General features: G+C 37.1%; 1 protein-coding gene across 5 annotated transcripts in view; it reads left to right on the top strand.

Annotated features, from left to right (window-relative positions):
- The window catches only part of STAMBPL1 (STAM binding protein like 1), a 42,977-nt gene extending 23,782 nt beyond the window's left edge, over window positions 1-19,195 (top strand). For 4 of the 5 annotated variants that reach the window (XM_009458905.4, NM_001280483.1, XM_054659427.2 and 1 more), the window contains 9 exon segments: window positions 1,151-1,368; window positions 4,406-4,481; window positions 6,626-6,721; window positions 8,812-9,169; window positions 10,246-10,370; window positions 12,399-12,536; window positions 16,998-17,110; window positions 18,045-18,144; window positions 18,876-19,195. In XM_009458905.4, coding sequence (XP_009457180.2) covers window positions 1,151-1,368; window positions 4,406-4,481; window positions 6,626-6,721; window positions 8,812-9,169; window positions 10,246-10,370; window positions 12,399-12,536; window positions 16,998-17,110; window positions 18,045-18,144; window positions 18,876-18,932 — 1,281 coding nt within the window. In that variant the 3' untranslated portion in view covers window positions 18,933-19,195. 5 annotated transcript variants of the gene reach the window in all.
- Window positions 19,196-21,082: the final 1,887 nt, after the last annotated feature.

Below are 21,082 nucleotides of genomic sequence, written 5' to 3' on the forward strand. Positions count from 1 at the left end.
AAACATTGATTCTCCTGCCTGACTCCAGAGATCCTGACTATAGGTCTGAGGTGAGACCTGTTAGGAATTTGCATTTGTAAGAAACTCCCAGTTGATGCTGATGCTGCCAGTACATGGACCATGCTTTGAAACATGCTGGTCTAAAGCAGGGGTCAGCAAACTATGGTGTAAGGGCCAAACCACCCACTTGCTTTTATAAATAAAAATTTAGGGGACACAGCCAGGGTCATTTTTTTCCATATTGTTTATGGTGACTTTCATGCTGAGAGCTGAATTCAAGTTGCAATGGAAACCATATGGCTAGCAGAGCCTAAGATACTTGCTATGTGGCACTTAACAGAGAAAATTTCCTTTCTGAAGCACCGACTTTTTATTGAATAATTATTCTGAATTGTATATGTTCTATGCTTTACCAAAAGTGTATAGATGCTGTTTTTATTAATAAAATTCAAATTGCTATCACTGACATTTCTTAGTAACATATCATTATTTTCTTAGTCAAGGACTAATTTAACAGTGTAATTACTATTATATGGAGGTCTGAGATTCTTTTTATGTTAAAAAAAATGGGAGGGGCATTCTTATGCTTGAAAAGGCTTCTCCAGGACTTACTTGTGGGTTGTTTTTTTTTAACTCAATGAAGACGCAGAGAAGCCCTGAAAATTTCTTACTAAACAACACTTATTCTGGAATAGAATTGAATCTTTATAGTAACTTGAATCCAAGTTACCTCCTTGGAGACCCTTCAGAGTAGACTGACATGAACCCTACAATGACAGGAATTCATCTTATGACCTGCTTCAGATGATCCCAGATAGAAGCATGCACAGGGATATGAGGAGCAATGATATTTTACCTAAAATGACCTGAAATATTTGCATACCCTGAAACCTAAAGTGAGATCCCACTCCAATAAAACTGTATGTTTACCTTGGAGGTTTGTCTTTTTGTTGTATAAACCATGTATTTTTGTTGTATAAAGCATGTTTAAGCAAAAATGCTTTACTTTGATTATATCATTAACTTATGAAAAGATTTCCTTAGGTAATGGTGTTAGGTTCCTCATAAAGAACATATGTCCATAATATTAGTCATATCCTTTTCTTACTATAATCAACAGTTAATCAGAGATTTAAATTTTGCTTTGCAGAAAAAGTTAGCTGCTATGCCTGACCATACAGATGTTTCCCTAAGCCCAGAAGAGCGAGTCCGTGCCCTAAGCAAGCTTGGTTGTAATATCACCATCAGTGAAGACATCACTCCACGACGTTACTTTAGGTCTGGAGTAGAGATGGAGAGGATGGCGTCTGTGTATTTGGAAGAAGGAAATTTGGAAAATGCCTTTGTTCTTTATAATAAATTTATAACGTAAGTGTTTTAAAGGCCTCTGAAGTGAGAAAATTGGAAAAATATTTACATAGTTATTTTGATGTGGCAGTTTGGGTATCAGTAATGTTTTCATATTCAGACCAATTGCACAGTCTCTAGGAGCATTAAATGTTCAAGTTTTTAAATTACCAACTAATGTACTCACAGGCATCCCAACACCATCTCTGAGGCTTAGGGTCAGGGAGGGCAGGAGGCTCAGGGTTATCAGATTTCCTTTCCAAGGCCAGCATAGTAATCTATTTAATACATGTTTCACTCTTCTTAAATATAATTTATTTTTTCATGCGATTTTCCCTGACAGAAATGGAAGCTTTATGAGAGCAGGAACTACAGTGCAGCTCCATTTATAGCACCTAGAACATGCCATCAACATTTAAAAAATTTGATTTGGTGGGTTGAGTCTAGGGGACAAGTTGGGAGACACAGGAAAGATCTGATTCAGGTTCAGGGATAGGTTCAGGAAACTCATTCAAGTTTCATATAGCACTTATTATTTCTTTTTAAAAAACATTTTATTTGGCTATTAAGAACACTATGTACAAAAGAGCTGTCAAAATGTTGAGTAAAAGTGGCTACATCAAAACAGCCATGTCAAAGTATCATGTTTCCTATTAGACAGATATTTGTTAGTGACATATCCTAGTTTAAGAGTTAACAGAAATGGGACTTCGTCTTTCCTTACTATAAATCTGGTAACTTACTAGTTGAAAAGATGTCCTGTCATCAATAATTATATCTTCTAAGATGAACCTTCTTTTTTTTAATTGAAAGTCACATGCCGATTACTTTTGCTAGCTTATTATTTATTTTATTTAAGTTGACAAATAAAAATTATATGTATTTGTGGTATGCAACATGTTTTGATACATAGATGCTTATATTGTGGAATGACCAAGTCAAGACAATTAACATATTTATTACCTCACAGACCTTTTATTGAGACAGGGTCTCCCTGTTGCACAGGCTGAGTGCAGTGGCACAATCATAGCTCACTGCAGCCTCGACCTCCCTGGCTCAAGTGATCCTCCCACCTCAGCCTCCCGAGTAGCTGGGACTACAGGCATGTGTCACCATGCTCAGCTAATTTTTTATTTTTGTAGAGATGGGATCTTACTATGTTGCCCAGGCTGATCTCCAACTCCTGGATGCAAGTGATCCTCCTGCTTTGACCTCCCAAAGTCCTGGGATTATAGGCATGAGCTACTGTGCCAGACCCAAGCTGCATAATTATGCAATACATTGTTATTAAGTATAATCATCATATACACTGGACCTCCTGAACTTATTCCTCCTGTCTAACTGAAATTTTGTATCCTTTGACCAACATCTCACCCCCATCCTCAACTGCTGGAACTCTGATAGCTACCAGACTACTCTCTGCCCCCCTGTGAATTCAACTATTTTAGATTCCTTCTACATTATAAGTGAGATCATGCAGTATTTGTGTTTCTGTGCCTGGCTTATTTCACATATAATATCACTAGCTTAGTCAGGGGCTTAGCCTGAGAACATTTAAGAAGTTGAAAGATACAATATTTTAAAAATTTCCTTCCATGATTCTACCGAGGGCAAAATTAAAGGCAGTTTACATGGTGTGCAAAAATTGAGATCTGCATTTTATTCAAGTTACTGAACTTGAAAATTTAGAGAATGGTTGGCAACCTTCACCCTACCTGGGAAAATCACTTGTTTTTAGAAAGTTAAGTAATAAATATGAAATTAGAAGTTATTCTCCACCATTGATAGCCAAACTTTTCCAATAATTTTTGTTTCTGAATAAGTTACCGATTAATAATATTTCTTTTTCACCTTCTGCTCTGATCTTGCATATGTTCCTATGGAATTGTGAGCCTGGTGAAAAGGAAAAGGCCCCTATATCTCAGAATTACTGTGTAATCAAAATATTTGAATTCTCTTGTATTATTAGTTGTATGATAATTTGTAATTCACTTATTCTTCCTGGGCCTTAGTTCCTCATCTACAAATGAAAGATTTATGGGAGAAAATCTCTGAGGTCCCCTCTGCTCTAAATGTCTTTGAATTTATTCTATTTATAAAGGCTTAGATAGCTAACAACTTTTAAAGCTTCTTTAAGCCTTAATTTTCTCATTTAAAATGGGAATTATGCTAACATTTCTGTCTAACCTATAGCCTTGTGATCAGATGAAATTAAATGATGAGTATATGTGTGTATGATTTGATTTACAGAATCAGTAAGTATAAGGCATATTGTTTGATCAGAAATAGCATTTACAGCTCATTATGATTTATCAAGGAAGGGTTATTCATTCATTTTGCAAATATTTATTGAGCACTTATTATGAGCTGGATGCTATTCTTCAGGCTGAGGATACGTCAGTGCATAAAAAAGAGAATTCCCTGCCTTTGTGGTAGCAGTTTCTTCACTTTACCTGGAAGCGATGCACCTGGTTTGCTGTAGGAATTTCCTTTCACTGCTGCTGTCTCTTGTTCCTCAAACGGTGACGAAAAATAATGAATTCCTAATTAGCAACTCCTAATTCACTAGGGATTCTGGTTGTCACTTTTCTTAGTTATGAGTTTTCGGTTAAGAGTTTTTTGATACACGATGGCGCTGCTGATTCATCAGTGGTCGTTTGAGTTTTTTTCAAGAGTGAGAAGGGATTTACATCACTCTTTCCATGCTCTGATATTTTTATGTGATTCTCTCTGTTGCCAGCAGTATGCTAAAGTAAGGTGGTGCTCTTTTGGGGTTAAGCATGCAGTACCTGAGAAAGATCAAAGTGACTTGATCTGTTTGGAAAGTACCCTGACTTTAATCTTGTTAGCTTTGGTGCTTAGTTTGTTGAGCTTAACCATTAATACCAAAATAATACTCATGCCAGACTTTAGTGAAAAGGCAGATGGCAAGACTGAAGGTAAATGAATAAGTTATTAAACATGTCATTTTTGAAAAAGGATCCTCATTCCCTTATTAGAAAGCATTATTGAACTTTTGCTGTCACATAATGCTAAGGACATGTTTTCTCTTCCTTAGCTTATTTGTAGAAAAGCTTCCTAACCATCGAGATTACCAGCAATGTGCAGTACCTGAAAAGCAGGATATTATGAAGGTATTGTGGGTTTTCTTCTCCACTGTGGAATCAAATGCTCCATAAGTATCCATTATTGATTCACCCTTCCCCTTCCTCCCCTTTCTCTTTCTCTTGAGAGTTTGAGCGCAAGAAATTCATTCCATTAACTATGATGTTTCGATTTTTTCTTAGACATTTAATGATCGTCACTGAGCCAGTGTGGTTTGTCTAATTGATTCTGGGGGAAAAGAAAGAAAGAAAAACGTTACCTAATAGTGTGAGGAAGGAATTATTTTACAATAATCTCTCCCAGAGGTTAAGAGAATGTTGTATATTTCTGCGAACTTCTTTCAGATGGTCATTTTGGCTGCTTTTGATTACTTTATACAGCCCTGAACTCAATAACTGTTTGAAAATTAGTGTTAGTTATTAAGGCAGCCACAAAGTTCTAGCTATTTACATCTTATAGAACTGGAATTATAGATTATAAAGCGTTGTGGGGGAAGCAGGAGGTGGTAGACTAAAATACTATCAAGGAAAAAGAGTGTTGCAATTTATCATCAATTTTTTAATGATTTATCACCAATAATTGCTATATCTATAATTTTGGTTATGTCTAGCTGTGAATATATTCTTTTAAATAAACATTTACAATGTTTCCCATTTATTTGTCTTTAATAGTTTGTGTTGGTCTTATATGAAGGAAGATAAAATCATGTACACAAAGCCAATTGTAGCATGAAATTTTAAATAATTTTTGAAAAACACTTTACCAAATAATGAAATAAAGGCTTTCCTATGAGTATTTTCAGACCTGAGGATGCATAAGCAAAATGCAGATTTTGTCAAATGGTCATCTACATTATTTATTTATTTATTTATTTTGAGTCAGAGTCTTGCTCTGTCACCTAGGCTGGAGTGAAGTGGCGCAATCTCGGCTCACTGCAACGCCCGCCTCCTGGGTTCAAGCAATTCTCTGCCTCAGCTTCCTGAGTAGCTGGGATTACAGGCACCTGCCACCATGCCCAGCTAATTTTTGTATTTTTAATAGAGATGGGGTTTCACCATGTTGGCCAGGCTGGTCTCGAACTCCTGACCTCAAGTGATCCACCTGCCTCTGCCTCCCAAAGTGTTAGGATTACAGGTCTGAGCCACCGCACCCAGCCAACTTTTTTAATGTCTACAGTCACTTACCTGAAGTATCATTTATTATCATGTCTTTGTGTAACATTTCCCCTCAGTTCTCTTGTTCATTCAACCTCAGAGAGTTCTGTTTGGAAACCAAAGGTACCAGGCTGTCACGGTGACTCGTGTACTATAATTTAGGGTTATGCTTATCTTTTTTGTAGGAGAAAAATTCTCCAAAACCATATACATTTCCCTTGTTTATGCTTATTGAATAGATATATGAATAAATACATAAATGAATGACAAAGGATTAAGAGAATAGAAATTTGGTGAAAGAGCTAGAGTCAGGAGACTTGAGTTCCAGTCCTAAATGGGCCGCTAGCTGGTTGCATAATACCGAACAGGACTTTCAGTCTCTCCAGGCCTTTGTATCCTCACCTCTAAAAAAGAAGAGGTAGTTGGACTATATAAGAATTCCCAGATTTTCCTGCCGTTAACGATCTCTGAGGAAGTTGTTTGAGATCCAGATTCCCAGACCCCTTCTCTACAGGTGTTAATTCAGTAGATCCAGATTAGGCTTGGGGGGATCTGTATTTTTATAAAAAGTGCCCCAGCTATTCTTTTTACAGTCTAGCATGTCTGGAAATCCCTATCCACCATATATTCTCTCACATCCCTTCTAATTCTGATGCTACATGATTTATGTACTATAGAACAAGTCATTGATCTCAAACTCACTGCCTAAAAATGGGGTACCACAAAGGTAGCCACAAAGTTCTAGCTATTTACATTTTATAGCATTGGGCTATAACAAAATGCTTATCTAATCAGTGGGGCCAATAAAGGTCTTCCAAAAGGGATAATAGTGTTTCTTTCCTGCTGGAAAGTTATATTTTGGACCCATAAAAAAGAGAGATTTATTTTTCTGCCATCATCTTTGGTTACTCATGACTTTATTTGCAATATACCTACCAGCTGTTTTTCTTTCTCACCTGATGATCTGAAAGAGTGTATTGAAAATCCCACTAATCAATATGTATATATATTTTTAAAAGAAACTGAAGGAGATTGCATTCCCAAGGACAGATGAATTGAAAAACGACCTTTTAAAGAAATATAACGTAGAATACCAAGAATATTTGCAAAGCAAAGTAAGTTCAGTTGGTACATTTATTTCATGACTATTTTATGTACAAGTATTTTTTGAATTTCATTTTTATGTGATGAGTTTTTCAAATGTTTTGTGCATTTAAATTAAAAATTAAAGATGCAGTGATATGAAACCAATAAAAAATTTATGCTGATATCCAGGTTAAGCAGTTGCACCAACAATGTGGTATTTCTATTTCCCTACAATATCTAACAAAGCAATGTGTTAGAAAACAGATTTCCTGCAGCGATTTAAGTAGAACTTTTTGATTAACTCTTGAGCCAGATAACCTTGAGCCAGATGGCTGCTCTTTTGCCAGATGAACAGCCAGTAGGAGGTAGGGAGAGCAGTATATGGTTTCTGATGTGCCTAATGATGTAGGCCTTAGAAATGTGAATTTGATTCTTAGAATGTTACAGTCAGTATTGCATTGAGATAGAATAACAGCTAACCTTGTGGTTGAAATGTAATCATATCACCCAAAAGTGGTGGCTTCTGGATTGTTATTAATAAAGAGTGAACATTATGATAATGTCTGAGAGGCAGAAAGGCATTGGAAGAAGAAATTGGCCAGTGAATGTATGGGATACTCACGTTCAACATAGCATCATTATAAATGTTATTTTGCTTTTTTGTTTGTGTTTTATTTGCTTTAGGGGTTACCACCTTCACTGACTCTCACTTCAGTTCAATCTCATCAGCTCTGAGAATGCTCATTGAGCTTTTTGACTTTCTATGGGCATAGGTGGAAGGCTGGCTTGAGTGGAGAGTTTTAACGAGGTGGTAGAGGGAATGGTGAAATTGGAAATGTCCCTCAAGTGTGTATATTAATAATGTGACTTGAAATATGAAAGATAGAAATTATCTTGGAGGGTAAGACAAAGCAACAACAGCAAGGGAGACGAAAGCCCAGTTCAAGTCTCCTTTCCATGGTCAGCAATGTGTATGATCTTCCTCTTCGTGATCTTCCTGGGAGGAACAGGCTCTGCAGCTGTTGCATGTTTTGCCTTTGATACCAGTCACTTCATAGCCTACAGTAGTGTCCCATGTGGGAATCTCTGTGGGTTTAGAATAGCAGGACTGAGCCTAGGAGAGATGAACAGCAATGCCTGTGAGCCCTTGCTTCACCAGCATTAGCATCATTTGGAAGCTTGTTAGACATGCAGAATCTCAGGCCCAACCCCAGACCTGCTGAATCAGGATTTGCAACTGCAATTAGCCCCAGGATGATTTGTATGCACCTGAATGTGCCACTATAAGCTGTGTCCCCCATGCTACCACCATCTTACGGTAGCTCCCAAATCTAGTTTCTATCAAAATCACCTGAAAGGCTCATTAATATTTCATATTATCTGACCTAATAAGCCTGGATATTTTGTTAGAACTGGAGAGCTTGGGACTCCTCCTTTTTAGCAAAACTCTGGGTTAGTGGTGACAGAGAAGGTTGGAACACATTTTAATAACCATTTTTTAGTGATTCCTTCTTATCCATAAATTTCCAGCAGAGTATGAGTTCTAGAGTCAAATGCGAAAGGTTCTAGGGCAGCACTGTTCAATAGAACTCCCTGTGATGATGGAAGTGTTCTGTTTGGCACTTTCCAATATGGTATCCACTAGCCACATGTGGCTTCTGGGTACTTAAATGTGACTGACTAGTGTCCCTGAGGTACTGAATTTCTAATTTTGTTTAATTTTAATCAAGTTCAAATAACCACATGTGGCTAGTGGCCACTATATTAGAAGTGCAGTAGGGGTGAGATATTTTGTTTCATATGGTCTTGTTGGTCTGACTGAGCAAACAACCTTGACATTGATTTTCCAGTATTTAAAAGCATTAGGGAATGAAGGGATCCTGATTGTCATGGCCTGTCTCTGGTAAAATATCAGTGGATTTAGAACTGCTATGTTAATCAGATCAAGGGGCTTTTGCCCTGATGTTATGTATTTCTCTCACTGTTCCCTGAGTGTCCCTGTGGGCATATCACAGTATCTAGCATTTTCTCTGTCTGCTTGAAGACTGAAAATGTCTAATTCCAGTTCAATGTTTCTCCTTGGAAACTAACCTTCTCTTCTGGCTGCCACACTTTTTAGAACAAATATAAAGCTGAAATTCTCAAAAAATTGGAGCATCAGAGATTGATAGAGGCAGAAAGGAAGCGGATTGCTCAGATGCGCCAGCAGCAGCTAGAATCGGAGCAGTTTCTGTTTTTCGAAGATCAACTCAAGAAGCAAGAGTTAGCCCGAGGTCAAATGCGAAGTCAGCAAACCTCAGGGCTGTCAGAGCAGATTGATGGGAGCGCTTTGTCCTGCTTTTCCACACACCAGAACAATTCCTTGCTGAATGTATTTGCAGATCAACCTAATAAAAGTGATGCAACCAATTATGCTAGCCACTCTCCTCCTGTAAACAGGGCCTTAACGCCAGCTGCTACTCTAAGTGCTGTTCAGAGTAAGTGATGAAATGCACCCATGTGAGACACTGAGCCTCATCGGATGGAACCATATTTCTATAGCATCTGGGAGGGTCCTTCTCATTTCATTATTAATTGTAGTAGGACCCCTGCATAATATGGTATGAATGAAAGAATTAACCTTTCAATACTCTCTGGCTTTTACTATATATAATCTTAAAATTCAGGAAATATGATGCCCCCGATAGAGCAGAGACTCTATAATAAATGGGAAGTATTTTGTCATTGAACAGAGGTTTTAAATGAGAAGAATTTCAAGTACTTTTGTCTTCTATGTATTTTAACTAAGAAATACATACATCTTAAATACATCCATCTTTCTGGGGAGAAAAGGTGTGAGAAAATTGTTTACCTAGACCTTTGCTCAGCAATAAATGTTTATACTCAATATGTTTAGCATCATCCTTGGACTGAGAGAATCTCATACACATAGATAATTAACCTCCAAATGGACCGTGTGTTTCCGCAAGAATTAGTGCTGCTCAGTACTGCCAGATCAGTGCTGGCAAGTTTCCAAAACACAGAATTCTTCTTCGCAGACACTGTCAGATAGAATTTGTGTTCCCATTTATTTGAAATGAGCGATAATAGGCAACCATTTTGAAAGTTACTTTACTGCTAATTGTTTACCAAAACGTTGTGCTTTTACTTACTGATCACCAACTTTCATGAAGATAGAAGTAACATGATAAACACAATATTTATCTATGTCTTATAGGATATGAGATGCATTCTATGCAGCCTATGCATTTAACCCTATATTTGCTTCATGCCTAAAGATAACATAACATGTAAATAGTTAACCCAAGATACAAACATGTAAAAGTGCTTGTACCTTCTGATTTTGCTTATAAAATAATTTATATACATAATTTAATTTTACTTCTAGTTAATGTTTACTTCTAAGAGTTTTCAAATAAAATATGGAAAGTGGAACACCTGATACTTTTATTTTTGAAATTTATGTCCAACTGCAACTGTTTGCCAATAACAATTTTGAAAGATGGGACATATAGTTTGTTTTTTAGCCTTTTCTCCCTTTTTTGTTTCTTAGATTTAGTGGTTGAAGGACTGCGATGTGTAGTTTTGCCAGAAGATCTTTGCCACAAATTTCTGCAACTGGCAGAATCTAATACAGTGAGAGGAATAGAAACCTGTGGAATACTCTGTGGAAAACTGGTATGATCTTTTTATATATATAAATATATATATATATATATCTGCATAGGATACTTTTAATAGTACTAGATTTCTTCTGATAAGTGGAACAGAATAAAACCATGCTAAGAGTTATCAATATTATGAAATTAACGTTACACAGATTAACTTTATAAAACTATTGTCATTACTAATGGAATGATCCTTTTAGAAAATAGATTGTAAAATTTCAGAGACACTATAAAAACTTGTCCTAAAGAATCAACCTATAAATTAAATCTTTGATTAGAAAAATGGTACGAAATATAGGTCTTCAGATTTCCAAATCTATCTGGTTGCCAAATCAAATTTTCATTGCAATTGTTAGTTTCACATACATTCCATTCATATAATTAACTTCATCTGTGGCATGTATTATCTTGCTGTTCTTTTTCAGATACACGTGGAATAAAACTAGGATTTTGTTGTTTCCTTTAGTTTAAGGCAGTAGTTTCAACAAAAGCCTATAAGCACAGGACATACTTAATTATGGAAGATGTCATCATAAGTATGTGATGAAAGACAATGTCATAATAGAAGGGATGAAAGAGAGGAGATGCATTCAATTTCCTATCTACAACAAAGATAACGTTTCTTTGGACGTGTCCTTTCATAGTCTGTTTTGAGTACCAGTTTATATATCTGGGTCCAGGTATATTTTCAGTTCTCAAAATTTAGCTTAGGAACCTCTGCTTTACTGAATAATAATACATTGTATTCAGTACACAATCTCCTGCTGCATTCCAGTGTTTTGTCATCACTTTCCCTCCGAGAGAAAGGAAGCCATTGGTGGCAGCACAGGAGAATGGGCATCTATAGTCGCCTCTGTTGCACTTAAGGGGACAGTGTGCTATTGAAGCATTCACCCCCACATCGTGTTGTATTCAGATTGATTGACTGATTCGTTCACTCCATTGTCAGACAAACATTTACCGAATATCTAAATGTGCCAGGCACTGTGCTGGTTATTAGCATTTGGTATCCTGCAACAGCCACGGTCCCTGCCTCACGATGCTTACGACGCTGTGAAGACCCAGACAGATGACTAATAATAAGTGGGGCTGAGTGCTGTCTGTGCAAGTGTAGGGCATCATGGGAGTGTGTAACTGGGAAATCTAACCTTGTCTGAGGGGTCAAGAAGGGTTTCCCTGAGAAGTGATGTTTGAGCTAGGCCTGAAGAATACATAAAGGAGGAGGTTGGATGGAGGGAAGAGTTGAAATCAGGGCAAAGGAGCAGTGCATAGTGTGCAGGAAAGCCCTAAGGCTAGAGAGAGGATGGTCCTCTGGATGGGAGAAAGGCCAGCCTGCCTGGGGGAAGACAGCCTCTCATTGCACAAACATCTGTTCCTTGAGGATCCCGTGGCACTTCACAACCCTCTTCCTCTCAACTCTTATCTTTTGCCTAAGGGGGGTAATTTGTTTTTTCCTTTCTCTTTATCTGATTGCAAATCCAAAACATTATCTTAATTACAGAAGATCCTAGTAAGTCCTCCCAACATTCGAAGAATGTCTTAAGTCTTGAAGTGACATTAAATATAATTAGTAAAACAGAAACAAAACCATCAACCTTCACAACCCTAAGAAATGCCTTTTGGTAACACCACAAAATTATTTAACTAGTATCTCCCCCTCCAAATAAATCTGTCTTTGTTTTGTTCAGTTTTTCCATTATAGATATATCAAGACATCATTTATTAACTAAACTTCCACAGACCAGCCTGGAATGCAAGTTCCTATTTCTGTTATGTTTTCTATTGTGAAACTGGGTTTCAAGCTACAAACAACTGATTCTCAAAGTTTTGGCAAAGAATCCATTTTTACTGTTGGGACTTTGTTTTTGAATTGGAAAGGGTGGTGTGTCCAGGTACAGGGAGGGATGATGTAAGTGGTCCCTGTACCTGGACATACCCACCTGCTGGGGGACTCTTTAGTCTTAAACATTTCATTTCCTGTTCAGTTATTTTTTTTTTCTGTGAGATGCATGTCATTCTTTCTGCTATTGTTTTTTAGACACATAATGAATTTACTATTACCCATGTAATTGTGCCAAAGCAGTCTGCGGGACCAGACTATTGTGACATGGAGAATGTAGAGGAATTATTCAATGTTCAGGATCAACATGATCTCCTCACTCTAGGATGGATCCATGTACGTTTGACCTTTTGGGTTTCAGTTTATTTTTGTGTGGCATGCTATTTTCCTCCTTGAAGAAAAGTTTAGCTTCATTTAAATAGCTTCTTCTTTTTAATTTTTTCAAATGTAATAAAGGTTGTCATTTAAGTAGTGGTTCTCAAGCAAAGAGAAAAGAATAACAGATATTAAAAAAATAAAGGTCATCATATTATAGCATATTTTTCAGTGTTAGACTGTGCCTAAACCTGTCAAATCTGGATTTGGAGAACGTGTATCTTATGCTTTTTTGTATCATCTAAAGTTAAAAGACATAGAAAGAAAGTGAGTAACATTTGGAAATCAGTGATTTGTTTTAGATGATTTTACATAGCCTAGTGAAGGCTTAGCCAAATTGTTAACTGATTTGGCTAGACAACTGTTAGTGTGGGTCTAAATTAGATTATTTTAAGAAAATATCTGAAAGTGTTTCTTTTAAACATGTGTTTGTATATATCAGCTACACTCCCTGACACCCCTCAGACAGGCAAACGATGTATGGGATCACTGTACAAACAGCCACATAGTAAGGCAAGAGGATAGGGCCCAAAACATTGAATTCCAACATCCACCAGGCCATCATAGGAACAAATCAAGTAGACATGAGGTTAAATCTTGGCTCTGGTAAGAATTCACTATAGGAGCATTGGCAAGTTATTAAGCAATCCGAGCATCAGTTTTATCATCCATAAAGTGGAGATCATAATAATTGACTTCACAGGATGTTTCATATTAAATGAGATACTATTGGTGAATTTCATAGCACATTTTTTGAGGGACTCAGAAATTGTAACTGTTATAATTGGTGATAATAATCTATCCTTTCTAGCCATAGTGCAATCCAGCTGAGGGAAGTTTTTTCCATTTGGTCTTACATAAGCTGGATCTAGGATAATGTCTTGGTGTGTTTTTGCTGCTATAACAAAATGCCTAATACAGGATAATTTAAAAAGAACAGAAATTTATTTTGTCTGGTCTTGGAGACTGGAAAGTCCAAGATCAAGGCACCAGCATTGATGTCTAGTGAGGGCTGCTCTCAGCTTCCATGAGCAGCCTTCACTAAACACCCATGGCACCTTGTTGCTGTGTCCTCACAGGGTGGAAGGCAGAAGGGCAAGAGAGCACTCCCTTCAACCTTGAGCCCTTTCACAAGGGTCTTAATACCATTCACTAGAGTGGAGCCCTCATGATTCATCACCTCCCAAAGACCACACTTCTTAATACTGTTGCATTGAGGATTAAGTTTCATCATGAATATTGGTGGAGACCCCACCATTCAAACCATAGCATGTTAGGATAAGCCATCCCACTGAGATGGGATACTGGCCAAGAAAATTTCCAGGACACATTCTGGGGACCTCCAAGTGCCCTTGAGGAATGATACATGATCATTTTGTATTTTACTTGCTTTATAGAGAAGCACTGGGGAGGAGCAGCATGCACACACACACATACACACACACACACACACACACACACACACACACTTCCTAAGCATTTGGTATTATGCAATTCTGGAGGGTACAGGAGACTTTAGTCCCAACTCTTCCTGTAAATTACTATGTGCTATCAGTTAGGACTTCTAGCCTCATTTCCAGATTTCCTCATTGACTGAGTGAGGCTAATGAATACCTTCTCTCCTCACTGGATTTCTGTGAACAGGAAACAAGATACCAGGTGTGAAAGCTCTTTGAAAAGTATAAACTGCCTCTCAAAGGCAAGAAATTATTTATAATGAAGAGTTTGTAAAACTCTTCATATGTCTATTTGCGTTACTTAACAGTAAGTAATATGCATTACAGTTTGCCTGGAAATTGCTATATTATTTACCTTAACATGATTTCTGTAAAAAGAATGCCTTATTTAGCTTAACATGATTTCTCTAACAAGAATGCATTTTAAAGCAAAACAAATTCTAGCAAGAATGACAGTCCATTAAATTATGCATTTACATTGACAAGTCAATGTTAGTTTATCTAACAAAACATTTTCCAAATTAGAAACAAAAATTTTCCCCTTATGACCTACTGTGGACATAATGCATGCAATTATGAAGGTAAGTTGTTTAATAAGTTTAGCATAATTCTTGAATCTTAGGACTTTTTGTTAAACTCATTTCACCGTATCAAATTATTGTGGTTGGATGAAAATACAAAAATGTTACATTTCTAAACCTAAGTGATTGTAATGACTTTTTATGATGGTTTTTATTAAGTATAATAATAGCAACAAATTCCAGAGCTGGCTTTTTTCAAATACAAATTAGTCATAGGAATAAAAGGTCTGATACATAGTCAGACAGACATGTATTTGACTTCAGATGTTTTGGTTTAACTAGTTTTATGAGCATCAGCAAGCTACTCACTTTCCTGCTTACCTCAGTTTCCTCATCTGCAAAATGGGGATAATAATAGTACTTATCTTGTTGCTGTGAGAATTCAATGATATGACTCATGGAAAGTGATTAGTTCACATTATACAGTTGCAATAAATGGCATCTGCTGCCATTGTTATCATCATCATCATCATTTTCATTTCTGTAGAGTGAGGGAATGGGAACCTCATTCTCCTATGGGAAAACTGTCCTAATTGGAATAGACATAATTCCTTTTGGTAGAAATGAAGGACTCAGGTCATGTGGTGTGCATTCTGTGTGGAAATAACTTGACAAGCAGAGTGATTTGTCTGTTTAATAACCTGCTTGCTGCCTCCACAGCACTATAGTTTCTTTGAACAATTTTTAATTTCTCACGAAGACATAGAAGGCTCTATTTTACAAAGAGAAGGTATTCCTTGTAAGATAACAGGCTGTCAGATACTCCCACTCATACCCCCTACTGAAGATTTGCATTTTAAAAGTTAGGATAATTTCCATTCCTTTGTTGATCTCAGTTTTTATATACCAAGTGTTATTTTTTCCTTGCAGAACATGTACCTTTCTGTAAATCATCATCTGATTTTACCTTCATTCTATTAAAGCAGAAAAAAAACGTTGTCTTGCTTTTTTTTTTTTCAAGACAGGGTCTTGCTCTGTTGTCCAGGCTGGAGTGCAGTAGAGTGATCACAGCTCACTGCAGCCTCAACCTCCCTGGCTCAAGCACTCCTCTCACCTCAGCCCCCTCAAGTAGTTGAGACTACAGGCACATGCCACCATGCCTAGCTAATTAAAAAAACTTTTTTTTTGTTTGTTTTGGAGAGATGGAGTCTACCTATATTGTCCAGGCTGGTCTTGAACTCTTGGGCTCAACTGATCCTCTCACCTTGGCCACCCAAAGTGTTGGGATTACAGGCATGAGCCGGTATGCCTGGCCTAAAAATAGTTTTAAAATCTTACATTTCTTTAATAGAATATAGTTTTGTGTAAAGGCATTTAGCTACTACTATGGCTCTGTGCCTTTTAGTTAATAAAGACATTAACATAACAATAGCAATAACAACAGCTAATGACTTTTATTTCTATGTGCTAAGCACTGTTCCAGGAATTTTAATGGACTGTCCTATTTGATCTTCATAACAATCCCATGCAGAAAATATTATCCCAATTTTACAGATGATGAAATGGGCAAGAGAAGGTTAAGAAATCTTCAGTGTCATATAGCTAGTGAGTAATGGAGTCAGGACCTAGACAGTGGTGCCAAGAATCTTTGTTTCATGATTAAAATAGTCACATTCTTTTTTCCAAGAGTAATTAGGGTTTAATATGAATTTCTAAAATAACTAGGCTTGCATTTATTTTTTATATTCAAATATGAACCTCCGATTGGCCATGCATAAACACGTTTGTATATAGCCAGAAACTTGACAGATTTCTTGTAATTTATAATCCCCCTTTTTTTCTCCCCATGTATTTAGTTGCTATGCAAGATTAGTCCCAAATACCTTCAACAACTTGGAGTCTCCCATTCTCCCATTTATAGGAAATGGCAGTCCACAAACGGATACACAGCAACATGTGTTCTGTTTAGTGAAAACTTTCTTTTAATGTTCATAATGTTGTATATATGTATCTTGTGCCCAGGGTTTCCAATCACAGCTCTGCTCCTTACCAGCCGTGTGACCACAGGCAAGTTATGTAACCTCCCTTAGTTTTGGGATCCTTGTATGTAAAATTGAGATAATAAAATAAGTATCTCATAAATGAGTTGTGATAATTATATGAGAATCTATTTAAAGCCCCTAGCAAATTAATTTCCAGCTCCTTCTTTCCCAAAAAGAAGAAAGTACACTAACACTTCTAGGAGCCTCTTCTCAAAGTCATAGTTATTCCAAAATAGCAAATAATTGGCATAAAGGGAAGGATTATGTCAGCAAAACCTTTTTAAAAATCCTTATTTGATTAATGGTGGTAAAAAATAAAAAAACAAAGTTTTCTATTAAAATAGCCTATGGCCTTGGCTAAGACAGCTATCCTAGTAAGATTATCTTATTTTCTATTTATAGACGCATCCCACTCAAACTGCATTTTTATCCAGCGTTGATCTTCACACTCACTGTTCCTATCAACTCATGTTGCCAGAGGCCATTGCCATTGTTTGCTCACCAAAGCATAAAGAGTAAGTGTAACTCTTCAGGGGAGACCAAAGAAGGCCTTGTCCAGGGCTGCTGGGTTCCTGTGTGTCCAGACACCAGGTTGTGGTACTTGGATTGGCAAGCACACAACGCCCTCAGGAAAAAGAGATGGGTAGTAGTCAGCTGCCATAGACCTATAGCTCTGCAGTTTAAGGTCCTTTCAGTGGCAGAATTACTGATTTTCTTTCTTCAGTTAGCGTGACTTTGAAGTGAATAACATTTAAGAAAGATGCTATCCCAGTTACCCTTTTTAGGACTTATTTCTACTGTATTATGTTCTACCATAAGAAATGTTCTTGCCTTAGCTGAGAAAAAAACCTTTCTAGCTTTGGGGAACAATGATTATTGTAGAGTAGTTATGAGCATGGGAATCAAAAAAACATATTGAAATCCTGGCTCCACCCCTCAAGTGGTGTGTTAGGCAGGATACTTGACCACGTGGGTCTCTGCCTCTTCATCCCTGATACCTGCCCATCGGGGATGGATGTAAAGATGAAATTAGATAATAGTTTATGTACAGTGCTCAGCATAGTGCCTGGTACCACAGCAGGCACTCAATACATATTTGCTATTGCTATAATCTGTATTAACATAATTAGAAGATTCGAAATATCTGCCACTTGTAATTTCCTCTCATGAGACTCTCTGGTGGGGCTTTGGCCTTTCCTCTGGGGTCACACACGATAGCTTATTTGCCTTGTCCCCTTAATGGTCCGCAGGCTCTTAGCAGCAGCATTGCCTCTTCCTGGGTTTCTCTCCGTAGTCATTGGTTTAAAAAAAAAAATCACTACGGAATTCCTAGTTTGTGATTTCTCAATCCCATCTGAGGAATATGTATGTGTGTGCTGTTCAAATAAAGCATCTGGAATGCCCAAATGATCCTTAATTTTTCTACCTTGTTTTTACTCTGAAATTTAGCACTGGCATCTTCAGGCTCACCAATGCTGGCATGCTTGAGGTTTCTGCTTGTAAAAAAAAGGGCTTTCATCCACACACCAAGGAGCCCAGGCTGTTCAGTGTGAGTACATCATATTAGTTATTTTTCCAGGTATTTCTTGTTCACTGCCCCCCCAATCTGTTTTTAAATAAATAGTAGCAGTCTAATATAAGATAAAATACTGTACTGCTTAGTTTGGAGTTTTATCTCAGAAGATTAATCTATCTGAATACTTAATTTCTGATTTATTCTCAAAATAATTGTATTTACAAGGAAACATCAATATTTCTGTAGCAGAATTAATGGTGCACAAAGTTACCTTTCCACTTATGTATATGTATGATATTTAAAAGTTTTCTTCAGAGTCCAAATAAGTAAACAATTATCATAGAAAATGACATTTAAAATGTTGCATGAATTCTTTCTGCTTGATATGGCCAAATTAGTTTTTTCATAGCAATTGGATGGAAACTACGATCATACTTCTTGATTACCTTTGCATAGTCCAAAAGAAACATTTGACTACGCCTTTTTTTTTTCTAATTTTCTTGGAGGTTCTGTGGCTATAACATCAGAGAACATTATATTGACGTTAGAATTTACTTAAAATGAAAATTATTTGGCAACCCCTGTAAATATTTTTGTTGTTGTTGAAAATGAATAAATGTGATTGTATTTGTTCTGATTGGAAATATTTTAAAAATCAGGAACAAATTAAAATTAGGAAATCTATACTTCCTCCTAAAGAAAATCATATGGTAAACATTATGGTGAAATCAAACGTATGGTAAAACCAATTTTTTCTTTCCTAGATATGCAAACATGTGTTGGTAAAAGACATAAAAATAATTGTGTTGGATCTGAGGTGATATGTTCTGAATGTAAGCACCGTCAACATCAGACACCTACTCATGGACATGTGGTTGCCGGATTTTCTTAAGATGTTTCCAGAAATGACTGATATTTTATATTTATACATTTTAGATGACAAAGCTTGATATTTATTGCTGTCGCACATTTTGAAGTTTTCTTTTTGGGTTGCTCTGTGTCAAGAGAGGTTACATGGTGTTAAATCGGTACCTGATAATGTACCCAAATACTATGGCCAGATAATAAATTGTGCTGCAAACAACATGTCTGGTATTTATAGAGGTCTCTGCATACATTTTTAGAGCTTTAGATGATTTGCTGTATTTTTTATTCATGTAAAATGTAATTCCAAATAAGAAATTCTGAGTGTATATAGTCTCCAAAGCAGACCATCTGTTTCTGAAACCTTCCCCTGAGGTAGGTGAACAGCTTCCATGTGTAGATGAAATATGGCTGCCATTGATAAAGCTTGTTCTGTGTTTTCAGCGTCATGAAATCCCAGGCTCAGAGAGATATCTCTGCAGTGAATCATTGTGTAAGATACAAGAACAACAGGCTTCTATTCAGGGATCAGGTGTCAGAGGGCCTGGGATAGCAGACAATTCATTAATTTGATTTAGAAGACTAAAAGTAGAGAAGCTTGAGAGGGGATTTTTTTTAAAAAAAGACTCAGATAAAAGTACAAAGCCTGTTACTGTGAAAATGAACAGGGGTGATAGGAAGAAGAAATGAGACATAAGAAATAACTGATAATTCTTAGTCAAAAAGAATGAATCAGAAAATAATTTGGAAAGTTTTGTCATTAAAGGTATCTCTATATAAGTTAGTCCCCAGAGAGTGAGAACCAAGTAAGTTTGAAACTGAATAGGGTGACATAAATATAATGTTTACTAAGGCTTGAAATGGCATTTGTGGCTATTACCTAGATAGTACAAGCATTTATCTGGATAAATAGACAGATTAAATAGAAGGAATGAGAAACTTGGATACTCTGTTAGCAAGTTGAATTGGTAGGAAAAACCTGAGGATGGAAATAGTGTGGAGAAATCTTAGCTGCAGATACACAGAGGGCAGAATGGAAGTGATATTGTTGAGTTATTTGAGAATAGGTCCTTCGGGACACTGAAGACTAGTTCTGCAGGTGAAATCTTTATCTTGGAAGACATCGCTCCCGGCACATTGGGAAATCCTGGGCTGACAGCCCTTTCCTTGATAGAGAAACTTGTGATCACTTCTTAGTCTCCCTTCTCATCCTTCAGGGCCTTACCTTACTCTAGTCTAGCCTTCTTCTTTTTTCTTTTCAACGTTTAAGTTTCCTTCTCCAGCCATCTCTCCCTGGATCTCCACGACTTTTCAACAGGGCCAAACTAATCCTATGAAACCTTCTGTCTTCCCAATGTCTTCTGTGCCAGCCACAGCTGTCCCTGCCTTTGCTTTCCTCATGACATTGTATCTGAGTTGCCTAAACAACTCATGTTTCCATGTACTAGCTTCCACTGCTTAGTTCAATGATTTCCATATTTCAGAGTGGTATTTCCTGTACTCTGTGCTTGGATGGGTTAACATATGATATGGTTTGGCTGTGTCCCCACCCAAATCTCATCTTAAATCATAGTAGGAGGGACCTGGTGGGAGGTAATTGAATCATTGGGGTGGTTACCTCCATGCTGTTCTCATGATAGTGAGTTCTCAGGATATCTGATGGTTTCATAAGGGGCTTTTTCCCTTTTGCTCAGCACTTCTTCCTGCCATTAGGTGAAGAAGGACGTGTTTTGCTTCCCTTTCCGCAATGATTTTAAGTTTCTTGAGGCCTCCCCAGCAATGCAGAACTGTGAGTCAATTAAACCTCTTTCCTTTAGAAATTACTCAGCCTTGGTCAGTTCTTTATAGTAGCATGAGAATGGACTAATGCATCATCCCTCCCTGCTTGTCTAGTCCTCAATTCTGGTATCATGTCACCTGAATTCTGTTCCTGTTCTCATTTATACAGAACCACCTACCATGGGCAGGTCAGTGGCTTGTTTCTGTTTCATGGAATCTTCTAGCTATGGAGAGCTTAGGTATCAGACTTCAGAAGTAGAGCTTGGCTTGCCTTGTGCATGGAGACTTTAGTCTATGGCCACCACTAGTTAAGAGCAGATTAACTCTG

This window comes from Pan troglodytes, chromosome 8 (assembly GCF_028858775.2).
Source record: "Pan troglodytes isolate AG18354 chromosome 8, NHGRI_mPanTro3-v2.0_pri, whole genome shotgun sequence".
Lineage (NCBI taxonomy): Eukaryota > Metazoa > Chordata > Mammalia > Primates > Hominidae > Pan > Pan troglodytes.